Source organism: Cannabis sativa, chromosome 9 (assembly GCF_029168945.1).
Source record: "Cannabis sativa cultivar Pink pepper isolate KNU-18-1 chromosome 9, ASM2916894v1, whole genome shotgun sequence".
Taxonomy (NCBI): domain Eukaryota; kingdom Viridiplantae; phylum Streptophyta; class Magnoliopsida; order Rosales; family Cannabaceae; genus Cannabis; species Cannabis sativa.
In genome coordinates, this window is record NC_083609.1 from 4,731,387 (window position 1) to 4,752,029 (window position 20,643).

General features: G+C 40.5%; 2 protein-coding genes and 1 long non-coding RNA gene across 3 annotated transcripts; all 3 read right to left on the reverse strand.

Moving 5' to 3' along the window:
• Positions 1 to 290: 290 nt before the first annotated feature.
• On the reverse strand, positions 291 to 1,133 carry LOC115722321 (stress-response A/B barrel domain-containing protein HS1). Its single transcript, XM_030651507.2, has 2 exons — positions 900 to 1,133; positions 291 to 827 (listed from the first exon to the last, which is right to left on the reverse strand). The coding sequence occupies exons 1-2, from the start codon at positions 1,040 to 1,042 to the stop codon at positions 602 to 604; spliced, it is 369 nt and encodes a 122-aa protein (XP_030507367.2). The 5' UTR covers positions 1,043 to 1,133; the 3' UTR covers positions 291 to 601.
• A 4,239-nt stretch (positions 1,134 to 5,372) lies between these two features.
• On the reverse strand, positions 5,373 to 5,978 carry LOC133028907 (stress-response A/B barrel domain-containing protein HS1-like). Its single transcript, XM_030651509.2, has 2 exons — positions 5,765 to 5,978; positions 5,373 to 5,653 (listed from the first exon to the last, which is right to left on the reverse strand). Exons 1-2 carry the CDS (start codon positions 5,905 to 5,907, stop codon positions 5,452 to 5,454), a joined length of 345 nt encoding a protein of 114 aa, XP_030507369.2. The 5' UTR covers positions 5,908 to 5,978; the 3' UTR covers positions 5,373 to 5,451.
• Positions 5,979 to 17,586: 11,608 nt separating this feature from the next.
• On the reverse strand, positions 17,587 to 19,393 carry LOC133031156 (uncharacterized). The gene is made up of 2 exons (XR_009684642.1): positions 18,645 to 19,393; positions 17,587 to 17,834 (listed from the first exon to the last, which is right to left on the reverse strand). It is a non-coding gene; the product is annotated as an uncharacterized LOC133031156 (long non-coding RNA).
• Positions 19,394 to 20,643: the final 1,250 nt, after the last annotated feature.

The following is a 20,643-nucleotide window of genomic DNA, read 5'->3' on the forward strand; positions in this document are numbered from 1 at the left end:
TGAATTTTTATTGGTATCGAAAATAATAAATTTAAACAATATTTACTAGAATAAATCCTATATTATTGAATTTTGTTATATATAACATGCACGTACTATATAGAATCTTTTGTTTACATGAAATAATTGAAGAAAAGAATTATCTCAAAAAAAGAAAAAGAAAAACATATATATATAAACTGAGAATATTGTACGTAAAATTTAAAGCGTAAAAGAGAATGGAGATCGAGAAATCAATAATAATAATAATAGTAAAGAAAAGAACATAAACAATATATTATAATTATAAATTTAAAACAAAAATAATTTATGGTATATACTGCCTTTTTAATTTGGATCAATTCTTCAAAAATTTAAAGATTGATGTATTTTACAGCAGCTATATATTGGGACTATTTATAATAAATAGTTAAGAAATTTAACTAAGCATCACTATTCATTTTTCATGATGTACAGCTATACACACTGTTCATTCTGATCAAACACATTCTATTATTATATATTTTTATTATTTATTTATATATGGTGTAACCTAAAAGATTGAGATAATTTATATGAATATATTGTTTTGGGTGATGATGAATATGAATAAATAATAATATTATGATGTGGAGGAATTAGGTGAAATTGTTGTTATTGGTATGATGTAGTCAAAAACTAGAACTTTGTCAAAGGTATGAGAATACAAATGTCCTAAATGAAGATGAGCAGGATGAAATGTATACTCAGCTACACCTTCCATACTCTCAAATGTCGATTCAAATATGTGAGTGTACCCTCCATTTCCATGCTTATAATTTCCAGGGCTCATCTCTACCACTTTTCCCCTATAATTAAAAACATCATGTATGTTAGTTATATATATAATTAATAATAATTTTAGAAATATTAATATTTACAATTGTAGGGCTTTCATGGATGGAACTAGATTAAGGAGATTGGCATATTCCTTGTTCATTTGTTCAATTTGGTCATCTGAGATTCCATCTTTGAACTTCATTATCACCAAATGCTTCACCACTCCCTTATTTGCTTTCTCCATTTATTATTATATATATATATGTAATATCTCTCTCTCTATCTCCCTCTCTCAATAATAAATAAACAAAAGAAGTTGATCACATATTAATATTACAATGTATGACTTAACATATATATGTATATATAATAAAAGAATATGTTAAGCTTTTTGCATGCATACCTAACAATTTTTTAATAACTTATTAGTCAAGTAGTGCTGCCTAACAATTTATTGGAATTAAATAATCTAATTTATCTCTTTCTTAATCTTATTCTTTCTTTCTTACTTACAATTTTTTTAAAAAAAGTAATAAATTCTGCAGTGCAAATTAATTAAATTAAATGTGGATATAATTTTCTAACTACCTCGAGATAAATCAAGCAAGATAATTTTTCTTCACTATATCTATATTTAAAACAAATTTAATTATTTGCAATATATAATATCTAACCTAAAAATAATATAATTAACATGCTTCTATTTCGAAAGATGATCACAGTGTGTCTACTCATATTTCAGATTGTACTTAATTTTGTTTATTCCACTTCTTGAGAAAGAAAAAAAATCTAATAACTTGTTTCTCTTCCTATAACACATCATATCTTACATTACCTTAAAATGATATTTTTCATGCTATTTTTATATTTTTTTAAAAAAATAGAATAGAGACACAGATGGGAGTGAGCTCTTAGATACATTTGATTACCTTTAGAAAACTAATTAGTTACCAAAAGTGTATGTATCTTACATTTAAAAATAACATATATAGTGTTACTGTTGTACAAAGTACAAGATTTTCATTGATATGATACAACAATTTAGTTTATTTATATGTTCTCCTTTTGAAGGCTTGGTAAAGTAAGCTTGAATTGGATATATCGTTATACATCAGATTAGACCGTTTTTTCTGGCAGTGACCCAAAAAAAATGGCCTACTGTTTTTAGAGAAACGACCTACAATTTTTTAGGGGCTTTTTTTCCAAAATTCTATTTTTGATATTTTCTTGATATTTAGGGTATTGATAGCATGTATGAGTTTGGATTAAAGATAAAAAAAAGTATCTTCGTACCACTTAGCATGTCAAAATAAGTTACAATTATTATTGTTTGTGAATTGATTATTATCAATTATATAGATATGGTGATTATCATTATGTAATGAAAAGATTGTCTTATAGACAATGGTTGAAAGATTGTTTTATTGAATAACTATAAGCCATGACTATAATCTGAAATTGTTGTTAGGTTTCTTGTTGTCAGTTACCTCATTAGATAACGACAGTGACATTGGATGCTTGGTCAGGCTTGTTAGGGTTGCTTTATTAGGCAACAAGTCACTTTATAAAGTAATGATAGCTTGTCTTATTAGACAAATACCAGAGCAAAACTAGATGCTTGTGCATATGAAATTATCTATGTTTCTTGTATGCTATTATCTAGATTTATCTGAATTATGATCCCATATGCTTATGTCCGATTATTATCCGTACATGAATGTATGTTGTTATGCTTTGCTTTTCTTGTTGAGTCTCTGTGACTCATGGGTGCTTCGTAGTACAGGTAAATTTTATAAAAGCACACACGTGACATCCCTGGGAGTCAGGACATTATAGTACTAGTAAACTTTTCAACATCATATTTTGCTGTAGCCATGATTAAGAACCAAGCTCTGATATTAATTTATTGTGAAATTCAATCAATGACTTATGATGTAATTATACTGGACCAACAAACATGAAATCGAGAACAATACTATTAAAGAATCACAAGAATCAATTAACGAATTAAAGTAGTAAAACAGAGAAAAATAATACCAGGTTTAATGAGTTCAAGCCTTGTTCAATGCTCTACATCTCAATCAGAACAATGCCAGTCATATTTTTATTGATATTTGTATTTTCAAGGTTACAAGAATCCTTTCAAACTAATATAGAGATTATAAGATAAACTTTCTCTTTCTAGTTTAAACTCTCTCTCTCTCTCTCTAACCTTACGCAATTACAATATTCTCTTAAGCTTTTTAATGGTCTGATACACAATAGATTACAAAGGTGATAACTATATATAGATTTTCATAGTTGCTAAAATTAGCCTTGATTCTATTGTGGCTAATTAATGCTATCTTAAATTCTCTAAGTCAGCGCTAGCAAACATATTCCACGTCAGCTTTAGAAATGCACTTTTGGCATGGACAATACACATATTTCAAATGGGCATTCAAGAGTGACAACAAGCTATCTGGAAGTATGTCTTTGGATGTATGACAAGCTATCTAGAAGAACCATCCAGAATGGCGACAACTTTACGAACAAAGCTTTCCAGATAAACACTAAGCTTTCTGTAACTTTTTTCGGAGTAACAATTAGCTTCCCAGAAAACAAAACTTGTAACCATAATCAACAGTGATAACTTATTCCATGAGTGTTAAGCTACAAGCGATTGTAGCCAACCCTAGCAGAGACTTGAAACAAAGTTTTCTTGGATAATATTGCTTCAATACGTCGAGTCTAAGAAGATTTAATTTGATTTCTCAATCAAATTCGGTGACTTCTGACTTATAATCTCTTTATGTTTATTTTGTGCATCATTACTTTTGCCTTCTCTTCTCAATTCCTTTATTTATGCTTTTAAACTTTTATGTGTATTGTATGTGGTAACGAATTTAGTAAAACTAATTATTCTTTTTCTCAATTTTTAATGTATCGGTTTGTGAATACTAAATGTCCAATCCACAATAGTACGGGGATAATTAGATAATACAAAACTCTTTCAATGTCTATTTGATTTAGTACCACAAAACCAACAGTAATGTGGAGAAGAATAGATTTTTGGCTCTTAAATCCTGGAATTCTATTTTATAGCCAAAGACGTTGGAGGGCTTGGGTTTACGAAAGTTTGAAGAAATGAATAAAGCCCTTTTGTCAAAATTAGCTTGGAGATTGCAAAAAATGAGTAATGCCTCCATCATAATTTCTGGTCAATTTCTCAAAAAGGTAGTGATTCACCTCTTTGGAAGTGTATTTTGGAGCCAAGAAAAACCATAAGAAAAGGCTCATTTACTTTGGTTGCTAAGGGTGATTCCATAGATTTCTGGAATCAACCTTTGATTCCTTGGCTAAGTTTTGGGGAATTCAAGGAGATTATGGAGAGTTTGTTTACTGTGAAAATAGTGGCGGATATTTCAATCAATAATGAATGGAAAAATGAGATGGTTTTGCAGATTTTGAGGAGGAACTTGGTAATAGAATTATTAATATGCCTAGAATTCCTAGCCCTCATAATGATCAACTCATTTGGAAGGGTTGGAAAAATGACCAATTTTCAGTTAAAGATGCATACATGGTGCTGATCAAGAGCATAAATTCGATCCCAAAAGATATATGGAAATGGATTTGGCATCCTAAACTTCATCCAAGGGTATCAATTATACCTTAGAGAGCTTTGAACGAGGCTCTTCCTACTTGTTCAAGACTCCTTTTTCTGGTAGACAAGGACATGCAGTTCTTTTTGTGAAGCATGTAGAGAGTTGTCTTCATATCTTCTGGGATTGTCATTTTGTTGAAGCTCTCAACTAAGCAATGTCACTCTCAATAGACAAGTTTTTTTGAACTATGTTGGCTGCTTATTTCAAGAGACATGGCAGCAGAGAAATTCTTTAAGTTTTAAACACCAGCTAATGCCATTACCTCTACTGCAAGAATTGTCAGCTAGCTCCTTTGAATTTTCCTCTATAGGGAAAACTCATATTAATCATATCCCTTAGTAGAGAATGGGAAATTCTTGGAGTTATATCACTCAGCAGACAAAGACAAAGTTACCTATGGAACTCTTGGAGTAAAATCAATTTATTATCTGATTGTTTTGGTGTGGTGAGTGCCTAATTGGCTCAGCAAAGATGTCCCCCTCACTGGGATTTTCTTTATCTTTTCTGTTCGATTTTAGATTGTAATTTTTTCTTTGTTAAGTGTTGTTTGAATTCTTTTGTGAATGGACTAGCAAAAAGAGGTAGAGTCTCTAACCAAGGGGCTGGTTTGTTTTAAGGGAACATGTTTGTTCTTAAAAAAAAATTAAAATAATAAAAAAAACCTAAATAATATCTTAGCTAGTTTAGAATTTCAAAATTCAAGATTACATAGCCCTGAATACTTTATTACACTACTGAATCAATCAAAAAATATAGAGATTAACAATTAATTAGCAAGAACTTATTTGCATATAGAAGCTTATTATATTTGATCCCAAAACTTTATTATATTTCAATACTTAAATTATAACAATTAATATATATAGAAAGAGTTGAACTACTCTTTATTAATAATTCTAAATTTATTATAATTAATAAAGACATATATTTATATATGAGATATATTATTAATAATTAATAGCATAAGTCCAATGAAAGAGAATAATGTTTTGGGTAATGATGATGATTAAGAGGAATTAGGTAAAACTATGGTTGGTTTGTAGTCAAAAACTAGAAATTTGTCAAGGGTGTGAAAATACAAATTTCTTAAGTGAAGATGAGCAGGATGATCTGCATACTCAGCTACACCTTCCATACTCTCAAATGTAGACTCAAATATATGAGTGTACCCTCCATTTCCAAGCTTATTATTCACCTCTAATTTTCCCCTATATACCAAATAAATAAAAACATAATGAGTCAATTAATAATAACTATAAGTAATAGAATAAATATTAACCAAAGAAAAAATATATATATATATATATATATAAATTTACCATTGTAGGGCTTTCATGGATGGAACTAGATTAACGAGATTGGCATAATCCTTGTTCATTTGTTCAATTTGGTCATTTGATAATCCTTCTTTCATTTTCAATATGAACACATGTTTCACCACTCCCTTATTTGCTTCCCCCATATTAATTAATAGCTATATATAATCTCTCTCTCTTTCTCCCTCAAAAGTTAATCACATTATATTACAATCCACCACTTCAAATCTATATATATAGCAAAAAAATATTATTAGTCATGTGCTGCCTAACAATTAGTAAGATGTGTACTAAGTTTTTACTATTAGTCATGTGCTGCCTAACAATTATTGGAATCAAATATACTTTATATATGGAATATGTGACTAACAATTAGTAAGATGTAGTATAATAAGGTTTTACTTTTAGAGAAGTTTGGTACAATGTGTGCTGTGTTAGGTTGTAGGACTAGTACTGAAAACTCAGTACTGGAGCAAAAAGAAAAACTATGTTGAGAGAGAGAGAAATGGAAGAAGATGAAATGTGAAAAGAATGCTCAACTGAACTCAGTTGGCTTTAGACTTGCTATTTATTTGTGAAGAACCAGATTACAGGTATATTGTAACAGAAAAGAAAAACAACTAACTAACTCTTTAACAACCTCTAACTAACTTAGTGTACAGTAAAAGAGAAATGAAACAGTGAAAAATAACAGAGTAAATCTTTTAACCATTTTCAGTTCTAACACACCCCCTCAAGTAGAGATAGAAATTTATATGGATAACTGCGGGGACCCGCCCCTAATGGGGTGGGGATTCCCCGTCTTGGTGGTTAATGGGGCGGTGGTGGGAGACAATTTCAATACCTGAAGCAGGGATGAGGCGGGGCCGGGGATAATACTATCCACACCATATCCGACCCCGATATAGATATATATAATTTTCTTTTTATTCTTAACATATATATAGTATATATGATTGATAATCAAAATTATTTTGATTATTATCCATAATCAAAATTATATATCATATGCTTAAATTATGAAGATCTAATGACGATAGTAAACTGATGATCATTGTGAATTACATGTGTAAAGATATTTTCTTCTCGATTCTTAATTTCATCTTTGTTTACTTTTTAATTTGTTGGGAGGCTTGAGAGGTATGAGACTATGATTCTATACTTGAGTTATTATTTTTTTGTTTTTTTTTTTCAAACTTTGAGACATATATAGTTTTTATTTTCTACTAGGTTATGCTTTTTTTAGGTAGGATTATCTTTTATCTTCTATGAATTATGAATGCATAATAAATATTTGTGAGAATATTGGTTTAATTTATTTTTTTCAATTATTTTAAATTAATTTTCTTTTTCATTTTTTCTACCTTAATGGATATCCGATGGGTTCCCCATAACCGATGGGTATTCCCCTACCCCGAATCCGTTAGTTATTAGACGGGGATGGGGCAGGGATGGGGGTATAAATAGGTAGCGGGGATTGCATTCCCCGTACATTAACCGCCCAGTTTCCATCTCTACCCTCAAGTGATACTGGTTGTTGCTCCAAAATTTGCCCAAAATACATGGACCAGTCAAGAGGGGACACGTGGATCAGATAACTTTGAAAGATTTGCTAAGTCTTTTTATGCCACCAGGAAGCGCTATTAGCATGGGTCCCGGAGGAGACATCCGGAGTACAAGTTACTCTTGGAAGCTAGCATAGCGTAAAGGCCCTCCGGGATGTGTCAGGTCTCTCCCGAGAAATCAAGTCGCATTTAATGCTGCATGGGAGGAAGCGTGTTGGGACTGTAACACGCAATAAAGTCTGACGGCACAACCCCCGAACAGCAGCGCTACAGTAATGATCATTTAAGTCTAGCGACGGCTACTCTGCGAAGAGTCACGTCAATCATAAGACAAAAAGGACACTCTCCATGAAAACCCTATAGCACCTAGGGATTTGACCATGCATCACCCATGGTATATTCATCGGAAATGCCCAACTTTATGGATACTTACAGACACATGTGTAAGAACAATTCTAGGGATTACCCCACCAAAACACTATAAATACCCCCTCAAAGCTCATTTAATGGGGTCGGAGAATCTTGGTTGCAAAAGAGCAAGAAGAGAGAAAACTCACCAAGAACATTCTTTGTATTTAAGAGAAAAACATTCTCTCAAGTGTAGAATCTGTATTAAATACATCCATTAATAGCAGTGGCTCGTGGACTAAGGCTCATTAACGCCCCAACCACGTAAAAAGTCTTCATCTCACTTTCTTCTGACTCATCATTATAATTATATTTTAATAGTTGCGAAAACCTCGGTCAACATTTTGGTGCTTTCATTGAGAGCTGAGGAAAGCTGCTTCACAACAAGCATTTAACTTCACGATAATGGTGGAGACAAGAGCTACACGTCATCCTCGCCCTCTAGAAGACGCTCAAGATCCCAATGAGGAAGATGTAGCCTCAAGGGCAGCAGAGGAGTCCGAGGAAGAAGAAGAAGGAATAGTTCCCGATGAAAACCACGAGGAACACCTCGACGAGTATGCTTATGATGATGGAAGCTACCAAGAGCTGGTGCTCCTCAGACAAAAAGCTATCGATCATGAAGCTGAGATCGAAGCTCAGAAAGTGCAAAATCAAAAAATGCATGAAGTGATGCTAGCCATGCAGAAAGCCATGGAGGCAGCTGGTATTCACGTGCATCCCAAGGCGATGGCCGCTGGACTCGACGGGGAGCCAGCGACGTCTTCGCCTAATTCCCAGCAGCAAAGGCCTGGGAACCTGGCCCTATAAGGCACCTGGCCGAGGAAAACCAAACAAAAAACCCTACTTCGCCCCCGGTCGAAAGAAAAGGGCGCGGGATCCGCGAAAGGTCCGCTCGGATTTCCACTAAAGGGAAAGGTCCGCGAGAGGGGCAAGCCCCAAAGAGGGAGTCTTGGCCCTCGGGATCGAGGGGCCGAAAAGCGTTTCCGTGCACCAGGAACCAGGGGGTAGAGGAAGAGGAGGACAGAGATGTCCACCCATTGATCTGAGAAATCAAATCAATGGGAATCAAGGTGACCTCCGGGATCACCTTGACCAAAAGATACGGACCCGTAGTCTCCTCGGGTGCTGTAAACGAAGGGATTATGGCGAGCTTGCCATACTTCGAAAAGATATTGCCCGAGTCTCCGGAGGCGGAAGGAGATGACTCCGACTCGGACGGTGAGGATCGGGAGCCTTGTGCCAAACATATCCCGGAGGCGGAGCTCCCTAAAAACTTCAAGATGCCGAGATGGCGGCATATACCGGGAACTCCGACCCCGGTGATCACTTGTCACGATTCAACCGAGTCATGACAGTCATGCGGGTCGGCAATGACGCCAAATGCCTATGCTTCCCCCTCACTCTGAGCGAATCGGCAGAGGAATGGTTCAAGAAATTGGAACCGGGATCGGTGGGATGTTGGAACAAACTCCAAACCAACTTCCGGAGACAATTTGTCGCCGCCGGAAGGTCAACTTGGAGGTTAGTGCCTTGACCAACATCAAGCAACTGCCCACCGAGACCTTGAAGAATTACATCAAGAGGTTCCGAGAGGAAGCCTCGAAGACCAAGAAGGTCGACGACGGACAACGAGCTTGCGCTTCTCCAGCGGGAATCCGCACCGGGACTCCCTTCGGAACGAATTACAGCAAGAAGGCGGCCGCTAGCCTTCGGGACTTCCGAAGCGAGTCCAAAAATATATTAACCTCGAAGAAGCCCGGATCGTGGCTTACGGAGGCTATTATCCCACCGGGATAGCGGGATACATGCCGGGAGTATCGCCCTCGGAGTGCTGTCCCGACCGCGACCCCTCCGATAAGTGGCATACGGTTCGCCACTCCCGGGTACGGCCAGGGCCAAGCTTTGCCCCGGCATCTTCCCATTACGGCAACCCGTCCGGGTGAATGGACGGAGCTCCTTCACAGTGCCCCGACCGCTAGCTTAACGAGGCCCTACCCAGGGGTCGAGAAGCAAAAGGTCTTCCAAGGGCAGCACCCGAACGGGAGAGAAGCGCCAAAAGAAGGGGTACACACCCCAATACACCCAGTACACAAAGCTCACGGACTCTCAGGAACGTGTATATTTTTCCACAAGGCAGAATACGCACTACCGGAGACCCCAGCCATTGTACAGAGACAGCTCCCGGAGAGATCCGAGTAAAAGGTGCGAGTACCACAATGACATTGGCCACAGCACCAATGAGTGTAAAAATCTCAAAGATGAGATTGAGAATCTGATCCGTTTGGGCCACCTCTACGAGTGGATCAAAAATAGGTTGCCCCACCTTAACCGGGGCGAGGTGGCGGGGGTATGCCTTCGGGAACACCGGGGGTACGGCGGAGTATTGCCTCCGCCTGCTCCCGCAGGTGACACCCAGCATATACCCGGACTACCGCCCCGGCCTAATGGACGGGTAGCCATGATCTCCGGAGGTCCCTATATCGGAGGAAACACTCGAAAGGAGCGAAAGAGATATGCCGAGGCCGCAAGACACAGTGAGGTGTGGGAGGTCACTCAACTCCCAGCTCAAAGGCCTCGGCTAATGGACCAACTCATAACGTTCACGGAAGAGGACGCCAAGACGGTGCGTTTTCCTCATCACGACCCGCTGGTCATAGAGACCCCCATCGCAAATAAAGTGGTGGCTAGGGTCCTGATTGACAATGGAAGTTCCGTGAACTTGCTCTTCAAAGAAGCCTTCACTGCGATAAGGTTGACCGACCGGGACCTCTCTCCTAGTGGATCGCAGCTCACAGGGTTTAACGGGACAACGCTAATCCCGATGGGAAAAGTCGAGCTCCAGTTACCTGTGCCGGATACCCCCCAAAGCACATTCAAGTATTGCACCTTCGTGGTGGTAGACCGTCCAACGACTACAACGCAATCTTAGGCCGACCGGCCCTCGTCGATTTTGGTGCAATAACTTCAATCCGACACCTATGCCTAAAATTCCCTACCCAGGAAGCCGGAGTCGGAACGGTGAGGGGAAATCAAGGAGAGGCCAGGCAATGTTACAATGTTGCCACCCACTTGCCAATACTCATGGTCCGGGGGCCCCCTGAAATAGAGAAGGCTGAAGAAGACGAGCTAGATCCTCGCATAGGATCCGAAAGGGTCGTAGAACCAATGGAGGACGTCGAAGAAATACCAGTGTGCGACGACGACTCCACCAAAGTACTCCGGATAGGGAGAAGCCTAGATCCGGAGGAAAAAGATAAAATAATAAAAACACTGAAGGGCGCCATCGATATTTTTGCATGGCGCCAAGAAGACATGACCGGCATCAGCCCTCATGTCATCACCCATGTACTCAATGTCAACCCGGACATGCCCCCTGTACAGCAAAAGAGATGCCCGCTCGACTCGGTGAAAGCCGAGGCCTTAGAGAAAGAGGTGGATAAACTTTTGTCCAATAGCATGATCCGCGACGTATACTATCCGGAATGGCTGGCCAATCCTGGTCTGGTGCCCAAGCCAAACGGGACTTGGCGGGTTTGTATAGATTTCACGGATCTAAACAAAGCTCGCCCAAAGGACCGCTTTCCGCCGCCGGGATCGACCGGATGGTGGACGCCACGTCCGGATTTAAGCTTGTCTTTCATGGATGCCTATGCCGGGTACAACCAAATAAAAATGCATACGGCGGACCAGAGTGCACTAGCTTCGGACCAGATAAGGGGGTATACTGTTACCTAGTCATGCCTTTCGGACTGAAAAACGCCGGAGCAACCTATCAAAGAATGGTTAACCGGATGTTTAAAAGCCTCCTGGGACGAAACATGGAAGTATATGTAGACGACATGCTCGTCAAATCCAAAGCCTGCAACAGCCATGCAAGCGACTTAGAGGAATGTTTCGAAGTCGTCCGGAGATACGGCATGAAACTCAACCCGAAAAAATGCACCTTCGGGGTCAAGTCGGGAAAATTCCTGGGCTTCATAGTCAGCCAAAGGGGGATCGAGGCGAACACGGAGAAAATCCAAGCTCTCCTGGACATGCCATCCCCCAAGAAACATAAGGACGTGCAAAGTTTGACCGGAAAGGTAGCCGCACTGAGCCGCTTTATCTCACGGTCCACGGACAAGTGCATACCCTTCTTCAACATACTGAAGAAATGCCAAAAGTTCGAATGGACAGATGAATGCGAGGAGGCATTCAAAAGGTTAAAAGACCACATGGCCAAACCTCCTATCCTATCAAAACCCGTCCTTGGAGAAGACTTGTTCCTTTACTTGGCCGTCTCCGAGCATGCGGTCGATCTTGCACTAGTCCGGGAGGAAGAGAAAATTCAGCACCCCGTGTACTATGTTAGTAAACGCATGGTAGGGGCCGAGACAAGGTACCCGGTTATTGAAAAGTTAGTATTCTGCCTCCTGATGGCATCACGGAAGTTGAGACCATACTTCCAAGCCCATCCGATCAGAATTTTGACCAATCATCCACTCCGGCAAGTTCTCCAGAAGCCTGAAGCATCCGGAAGACTCCTCAAGTGGGCAATGGAGCTGAGTCAGTTCGACTTACATTACGTGCCCCGGATTTCCATAAAAGGCCAAGCCTTGGCGGACTTCATCACCGAATGTAATGAAGCCGAGGCAACAGCCTAATACACGGAGCCACCCATCCCCACTTGGAGAGTATTTGTGGATGGAGCTTCTAATGAAAACGGTTCAGAGCCGGAGTGGCTATGATATCACCTGCGGGTTGCGGCTCCGGGCGGCACTCCGATTCAACTTCACGGCCTTCGAATAATGAAGCCGAGTATGAGGCCCTGATAGCAGGGCTAAAATTGGCTAAAGCTGTAGGAGCCAAGAGGGTGGAAGTCTACAGCGATTCTCAGCTGGTCGTAAACCAAGTTTCCGGAGAATACCAAACTCGCGGCGAAAGGATGGCCGCGTACGTAACAATAGTCCGAGAACTGCTCCACGAGTTCACGGACTATAAAATAGAAAGAATCCCCCGAGAAAAGAACGCTCACGCGGACTGTCCGCAGCTAAGTTAGCCTCGGACGGCGAAATCGAAGAGCCGGGGGTAGTACCGGTGGAACGCTTGGCGAGCCAAGCATCAAAATAAAAGAGACCACACAAACGGTTGGGCAAGAACCCGGTGTTGGATGGTCCCCATCATAAAATACATAACCACAGGTGAGTTGCCCCAAGAGAGGGCACTGTCTCGAAAGATTCAGTATCAGGCTCATCGTTATGTAATGATGGATCAAATTCTCTACCGGAGAGGACTCAGCATGCCTTATTTAAGGTGTGTATCGGACCATGAAGCTAGACAAATCATGCTGGAGGTCCATGAAGGGTTCTGTGGAGATCATACGGGAGGACTCGGCCTCAAAGAAAATATTGAGGCGGGGATACTTCTGGCCAACAATGAAAAAAGATTGTATAGACTATGTCCAAAAGTGTGACTCGTGCCAAAGGTACGCGAACATACCGAGAGCTCCTCCAAATGAGATCACTTTGATGACCAGCCCACCGGCCCTTCGCGGTCTGGGGCATAGATCTCATCGGGTCTCTACCTACGGGAAAAGGAGGGGTAAAGTATGCAATAGTAGCAGTGGACTACTTCACCAAGTGGACAGAGGCTGAGCCTATGAAGACAATAACTGCTAAGAAGGCATTGGACTTTGTTATCAAAAACATAGTGTGTCGATACGGCTTGCCTCACAAGATAGTCTCAGACAATGGAAAGCAATTTGATTGCGAGGAATTTACTGACTTTTGCAACCAACACGGAGTGGTAAAAAGCTTCTCCGCGGTAGCCCGGCCTCAGACAAACGGCCAGGCGAAAGCAGTCAATAAAATCCTAAAGGTCACCTTGAAAAAGAAGCTGGCAGCTGTAAAAATAACTCGGCACGAAGAATTGCCAAGGGTATTGTGGGCCTACGGACGACCCCCGGAACCACAACCGGTCACTCGCCGTTCTCGATGGCGTACGGTTGTGAAGCAATTGTCCCGGTGGAAACATTATTCCCATCCCACAGGAGGACGACTTACGATCCAGCCACCAATCAGGCCCTGCTCCAAGAAGCTCTGGATCAAGTCGAAGAACTCCGGGATGAGTCCCAAATACGGATGGCCGCTTATCAAAAGAAGGTGACCAAGTATTTTAACTCCAAGATTAAAAACAGAAAATTCGCTATTGGGGATATGGTCCTAAGAAGGGTTTTCCCAGCCACCCAAGAACCCGGAGTGGGGGTACTTGGACCAAATTGGGAAGGACCATATGAAATCGAGGACGAAATCGGTTCTGGCACTTACAAACCGAAAAGAATGGACGGAACTACCGTCCCAAGAGCACGGAATGCCGATCACCTCGGAGAAAATATTACCAGTAGCGAATTAAACTTAGATTTTGTTCAAAGGGTTTGTACCGTCCAAATGTATGCCTCCTCTATATTAAAGAAAACCGAGTGTCTTAAAAACAAAGTTTCTATGCCACTCAGGGGGGTACTAGGGTATACCGCACGGACAAACAAGAACAATCTAAGTAAAATATCCTGACCCAAAGGGCAGGTCAATCTAAGTAAAATATCCTGACCCAAAGGGCAGGTCAATCTAAGTAAAATATCCTGACCCAAAGGGCAGGTCAATCTAAGTAAAATATCCTGACCCAAAGGGCATGTCAAAAAAAATATGCGCAAAAATAAAGAGCGTAAGTATAAAAACCCTGAGCCAAAGGACAGGTTGAAATATATAAGTGTGAAAAAAAAGATCGCATATATATATAAATAAAAAAAAAATATATCCTAGCCCGAAGGGTAGGTCATACACATGTAAATGGCCGGGGACAGCCTTAAGATATAATTGTCTCCCTTCAAATAAAAGCCGCCGCCTATATGTAAATTGTTCTAAGGCAAAGCAAATATGTACAAACAAAAAAAAAAGAGAGAAAGTTATAAGAAGAACGGGTAGAATCTGGGTCAATAATACGGCAGCTCAGTCAGCCCGCGGTGGAAGACGAGGTCCAATCCGTGCCTCAAGCTCAGCATCAAGCCTCTTCTTCTTTTCCCAAAATTTGGCAATCATGTCCTCGGGTTTGGGATAAAAAGTAAGCTTGATACTCTGATCATTGGTGGCCCAAGCCATGTAGACACCATCATCAAAGCGCTTCGGGCACCGGGCGCAGGAGACAGGAGAAAGGAGCTCAGCCCTCTTGGCCTTCCTGGTAGACTGATCTTTGTAGTCCCGAAGCTCCTTCAACTCCGCAGCTAGAGCGGCCTTGGATTCGATATCCGACTGGTGAGTCTCCTCTAGAGACCTCACCTTGGCGGCCATTTCATCCAAAGCCTCCCTGGCCTCCCGAAGATCTCGCCTGGCCTTCTCGGCAGCCTCGGTTTGAGCCCTTAGTTCCTCCTGATGATGGGCCTCCATCCTGCCTCTCCGCTGGGCCTCGGCCTGGATCATGGCCTCCGCCTGAGCCTCCCTCCGAGTGGCCTCCTCTTCCTTGGCCTTGGCCTTCTCTTCCTTGGCCTTGGCCGCTGCTTCCTGGCGCTCGGCAGCCTCCTGGTAGATCTGCCTCTCCGCTGTGAGGTCTTGGAGGACCTTCCTGACGTCGTTCATGTCCCCAAAGTCGGACAGAGCGAAGCCATGGTTTATGATGTTCCTGAGAGGCGACCCAGCCTCAGCAGCAAGCTGAACCATAACGGGGTATAAGGAAGAATTTCTCAAAGGAAGAAAACAAAATACAAACAACAAAAAGGAAACGCAAGAAATTGCAAAGTACTTACCACTGTGAGGGAATGGCTAAGGTCCTGGACCTGGAAGATGGAGTTCAGGGAAGCGCAAGTGGCAAACCGCTTGGGCGCACAGCGTGTAAGCTGAGAAGCGAACTCACCGGTCATTTCCGCGGCAAAGGGAGCCAAAGTGGGCCCTAGGAGGGGACGGAACCCGGTCCGTTAAAGGGTCCGAGGTTGAGGTTCCACGGATCATGATAGTCGGATGGTTGATGCTCGCCTCAACCTCGGCCCGCCGAGAATCCTCCTAAGGGCCTTTACCTCGGCATACCCGGGAGTACTCATCCATAGCGTAGTTGTGTTTGGCTATGCGAAGCTCTGCCTCACCTCATCCCCGGAATCGGGGGTAAGATCAATGTGAGGAGGAGCGGGATTTTCCTCCATCGGAGAAACCCCGCCGTCTAGGCCATGAGCAGAGTGTCGGCCCTCCGAGGCCTCTTCGGCTCGTCCTGGGCAATCATCTTGCCCTTACGCTTGCGAATCAGAGCCACTTCAGGCTCCTCCTCGTCCTCCTCTGCTACCACTGGAAGGGCTTGAGGCTCTCCAGTACCCTCGGCGGCTTCCTCCGAGAAGTCCCACCCTTTCCCTTGGCCTTCTCCCGAAAGCACCTCCTCGTCATCCACTAAGTCAATGGTTTCGGGAGGAGCGCCGGAAGGAACCTTCAAGGAAGGAGCCGGGGGAGAAGGGGTGAAAGCCGGAGGAGCCACGGGAGTATGAACCCCGGCAAGCTGTTCCAGGATGACATCCATGGAGGTACCTGTTCCAATAAAATAAGCAAGTGTTAGAAGTTTGTGAGAAACTGCTTATAAAAGGTGCAGCAAATAAACTACTCCTACCCGAACTTCCTAATTCGGCCCTAGCAAAGTCCCGAACTTTAATGCCGGGCAAGATCATCTCCAAGATAACCGTCCGAGGGCCGAAACCAATTTGGACGCTATGTAAGCCGACGGACCTAAGGGAATAGGTTCGGAGGGCGGAGCCCATCCGGGACCGACCTAGGTAATCTCCTAAGTTCGTAAAATAAAATTCCTTCAAATGATCCCCCCACCGGGTCGACGGCATCTTAAACCTACGGAGACGCTCGTCAAACCCTATGGGCCTATGACTGGTATATTCATCAACGAAAGGAACATAGCGAATTATCAAGGGAGACTTACCACCGGCACCGAAAGTGCTAGCACCGGGAGCACCCGAGTTTGGTTCGGGGGCTGAAGGCTGAGGCCGGGAAGTCTGGTTATCAGAAGAACCTTCAAGACGAAGGGGCCTCCCGGCGGAAGGACCCCCAATCTCTTCTTGAAGTATCTTGTCAAAAAATTTAGCTTCGGACTTCCCACCAATGGCTTGGCTCCTTCGCACCACCGGACTCCCCACGCGAAGCCCTCTCCCAGAGGCAGCTTGGGCCTTAGAATACGCCTTCTCCTGGGCCTTCCGGTAGAGATAATCTTGGTACTTCTTCTCTGCCGTAGCAATGAGCTCATCCCGGAAGGCCTTCTCCGCGACCGGCGCCCTCACATTGGGGCAGATGACCTTTGAGAGGTTGGAGTCATCCACGGATTGATGAGAAAGGATAAGTTTAGCCTTCCTGCAATTCTCCGTGGTGACCAGGCCCCCGACATCAAGATCGGCATGATCGTAGGAGGCGAAGGCTTGGGCCCTTCGAAGGAAAGCCTGAGTGGGGAGCGTCCGCTGGTAAGGTGGGATCCGCACCCACTCCGTGAGAAGCTGCGGGTGGTCCACGGCCACGAACCGGACGAGAAGAAAAATCGGTGGCGGTACTCCTTAACATGAGTACGCCTTATTATATGGAACCACCCCCTCGTTAGCAGGGTGGATCCGGAACCCATAAAAACCATCCTTAAGTTTGTCCCCTTTCTTGGGGACGGATACAAGTTCATAAAAATATAAAATTTCCGCCGGGCTGGGAGACCCCCAGCCGCGGGCGGTGTAAAAAATAAATAAGCCTGAAAGCAGGCGGTAAGCTTGAGGGATAAGTTGGTGTAACGCCCCGATATTTTGCCTTATTTTACAAAAATACTATTTTCATGCATAATTTGAAAAGATAAAAAAAATAATTTAAATACAACAGTGGATTTTAAAAAAAATCAAAATGCAACAGAGAAGGATCCTTCATTTGTAAAACAAGATACAGTAAGTAAATAATTTTAAATAATGCATTTCCACTGTGTTAGATTTATCAACTGCTTAAAATAAAACTAAGGCACCACTGGCGTTCTAGATCGTTTGTCCGCCCGTAGCCGCTCACAGTATACGTACCAGAACTGACCCTGCTCACTATACATACTTCCCTGTCTAATACCTGTAGGGGGAAAGTAAGGGGGGTGAGCTAAAAGCTCAGTAAGGAAATGCTTATCAAACAATACCATATAATATCACACATACCATTAATGTATTTATTAAGTTTTAGCAATATCATACATGCTCTTTTATAACTATAACCAAATAACTGTACATATGGAAACCTTTATCATACAAGTCTATACTATTTGTTCACACCGTACACATATACAGAGATCATAACTCCAATATCATACTCATAACATAATCATATCAATACTATAGATAATAATAACATTATCACAACATTGGCATATCATAGCCATTACTTACATAACCCGGGCCTAGCCTGACCCTACAATATCCTGGCCTAATCTGCCCATATAATAACATGGGCCTAAGCAGCCCTACCATTGTTATAGGATAGGGTATCTCTATATTCAACAGTAACATCACTGTATCATACCCACCATAACAATCTCATACACGACTCAGTAAAATGTAGGGTAGGGTATCTCTACATTCAACGGCCTTATCCCGTATCATACCCCACCATGGTCCCTCACTTTACCTGAGACGTTAGCATACAACATATAACATACAACATAAACCATACACCATACAACATACAATACACAACATACAACATACAACATATACAAGTCATACAACCATAATCTATGTATCAATTCACAAACTCATATTGTGTCCATACCACACATTCTCAGTACCATATACATATTCATAAAAACAAATCATAAGTCATATTTCAATACATAAAGAATTTAAATTTATGTAGATAAACACATACAAAACTATCTAATTTCCTTACCTCAAATCCCGCTGCTTAAACTTGTTATCTCGTCACTACTACCTATAATAACACATGGGTCAAGGCCCTAACATTAAAATTCACACTCTTACAGTACAGCAGAAAGAATACTATTTTTGACCAATAACTATACGAATTCAGTAAAAGTTTCCTTCATAAAAATTATAGGAAATTCAATTATCTTTCCAACGATATATAGATCATTAAAAATGGATTAAAACTGAGGGAGTTATGATAGTTTTACTGAAACTATTTCTGAGGAGGAATATGGAGTAACGAATCACAGGAGACATCGGAAATACAAAGTTTTGATACTGAAATATTCCAAATCAGAGAATACTCTCTTCATAAAAGTTTTAGAAAATCAAATTCCCTTTCTAATGACACTAAAATCTTTAAAATCGGAGTTATAACGTAAGAGATATAGATATTATACCGAAACAGTTTTCTAGAAATCCTGAAACAAATGGATTTCGAACTACAGCAATAAAACAATAATTTTGACTTAGAATAATCAATAATTAGTGAATGGTTTCTTCATAAAACATTTGGAAAATTGAATTATCTCTTCAACAGTACCAAGATCGCTAGAATCGGATCATTATTCAGAGAGATATTCGGATTTTACTGAAACAACTTATATAGAAAATATAAAAAAACGATTTACAACAAACAGCGTAAAAATACTAATTTTTGACATAGATAAATTTCGATTCTGTAAAATCTTTCTTCATAAGAATTATAGGAAATTTAATAAGATTTCTATAGACACCAAGATTGCGAGAATCAGATGAGTATTTAAAGAGATATGACAGTTTTACTGAGACATGTTTCATTCTGAAAAATAAGAAAAGGAGACCTACGAAAATTCTCCTATTGTGATCAATAAATAAGTAAATGTAGAGTTTCTTACCTCAAATACATCAAGCTACTTGGATCGATAGACATAAGATGATGGTGATCAAAGATGAGAGTGAAGAGTGGTATAGATTTGGCTAAGGATGTAATGGAAAGATGACTTGAAAATTTTTAGGGTTAGTCTTGCTCAGATAGGTGGGAAGAATAGAACGATATAATTTTAGGGTTAATGAAACCTATACTATTCTGACTCTTATTAGCTTTAGTTTTATGAATAATAATAATATTAACATAATAACAATAATAATATGATAAATTATTAAATAAATAAATATCTAACTTTTAAATTTAAATTGTAAGCTCTCAATCTCGTAACTTTAGGGCTTAGTTTTGACCTAGAAAAATTACGAATTCTGATATAGTTATTTCTACAAAATTTATAGATCTTTAAATTATCTTTCCAACGCCACTGAAATCACCTCAATCCGAGCTCTAGAACTCCAGATATGATCATTTTAGTAAAACAGTTTTTAATCTGCATGAATTTATCCAAACCTACGAATTTTTAACATTAATTAATTAAACTCACTAAATATATTATAAAACCCTAATGGACCTTCATATTGGGCTTTAATTAAACGATTACTTACTCTGTAAAAATACCATAATATTTTACTTTCGTAGTTAATACAACTTTAACTCTCTCTAGAAAATTGGTACAACTACTCTAAGCAATAATATCAACTCACTAACAACACAAAGAAACAAGATAATTATCCTCGCTCAATTAATATCCAAAAATAAAAATAAAAAAATTAAATACTATTTTAATCTGGATATTACATTCTACCCTCCTTAAAAGAAATTTCGTCCTCGAAATTTAACTTACCAACACTCGGGGTGTTGAGTCGTCATGTCTTTCACCACTTACTGCATTACCTCATTATCTACCATATATATATGGACCCAATAAACATGCATTTAACCTATGTCTTATCGGTCAATCCATAACACATAAAATATACACAACTTAATTAAGTATTATTATTTCTCTATACATTACTTTAAATACCAAAATATACTCCATCATAATAACTTACATATACATGCTTTGAATACATAAGTTTTGCAATCACATGCT

Excerpts from the sequence above, each read along its gene's own strand:
- LOC133028907 (XM_030651509.2), bottom strand. The coding sequence starts at position 5,907 with ATGGGGGAAGCAAATAAGGGAGTGGTGAAACATGTGTTCATATTGAAA. Across the intron at positions 5,654-5,764 it reads TCCATGAAAGCCCTACAATG|GGGAAAATTAGAGGTGAATA; the intron begins GTAAATTTATAT and ends TTTGGTATATAG.
- LOC115722321 (XM_030651507.2), bottom strand. The coding sequence starts at position 1,042 with ATGGAGAAAGCAAATAAGGGAGTGGTGAAGCATTTGGTGATAATGAAG. Across the intron at positions 828-899 it reads TCCATGAAAGCCCTACAATT|GGGAAAAGTGGTAGAGATGA; the intron begins GTAAATATTAAT and ends TTTTAATTATAG.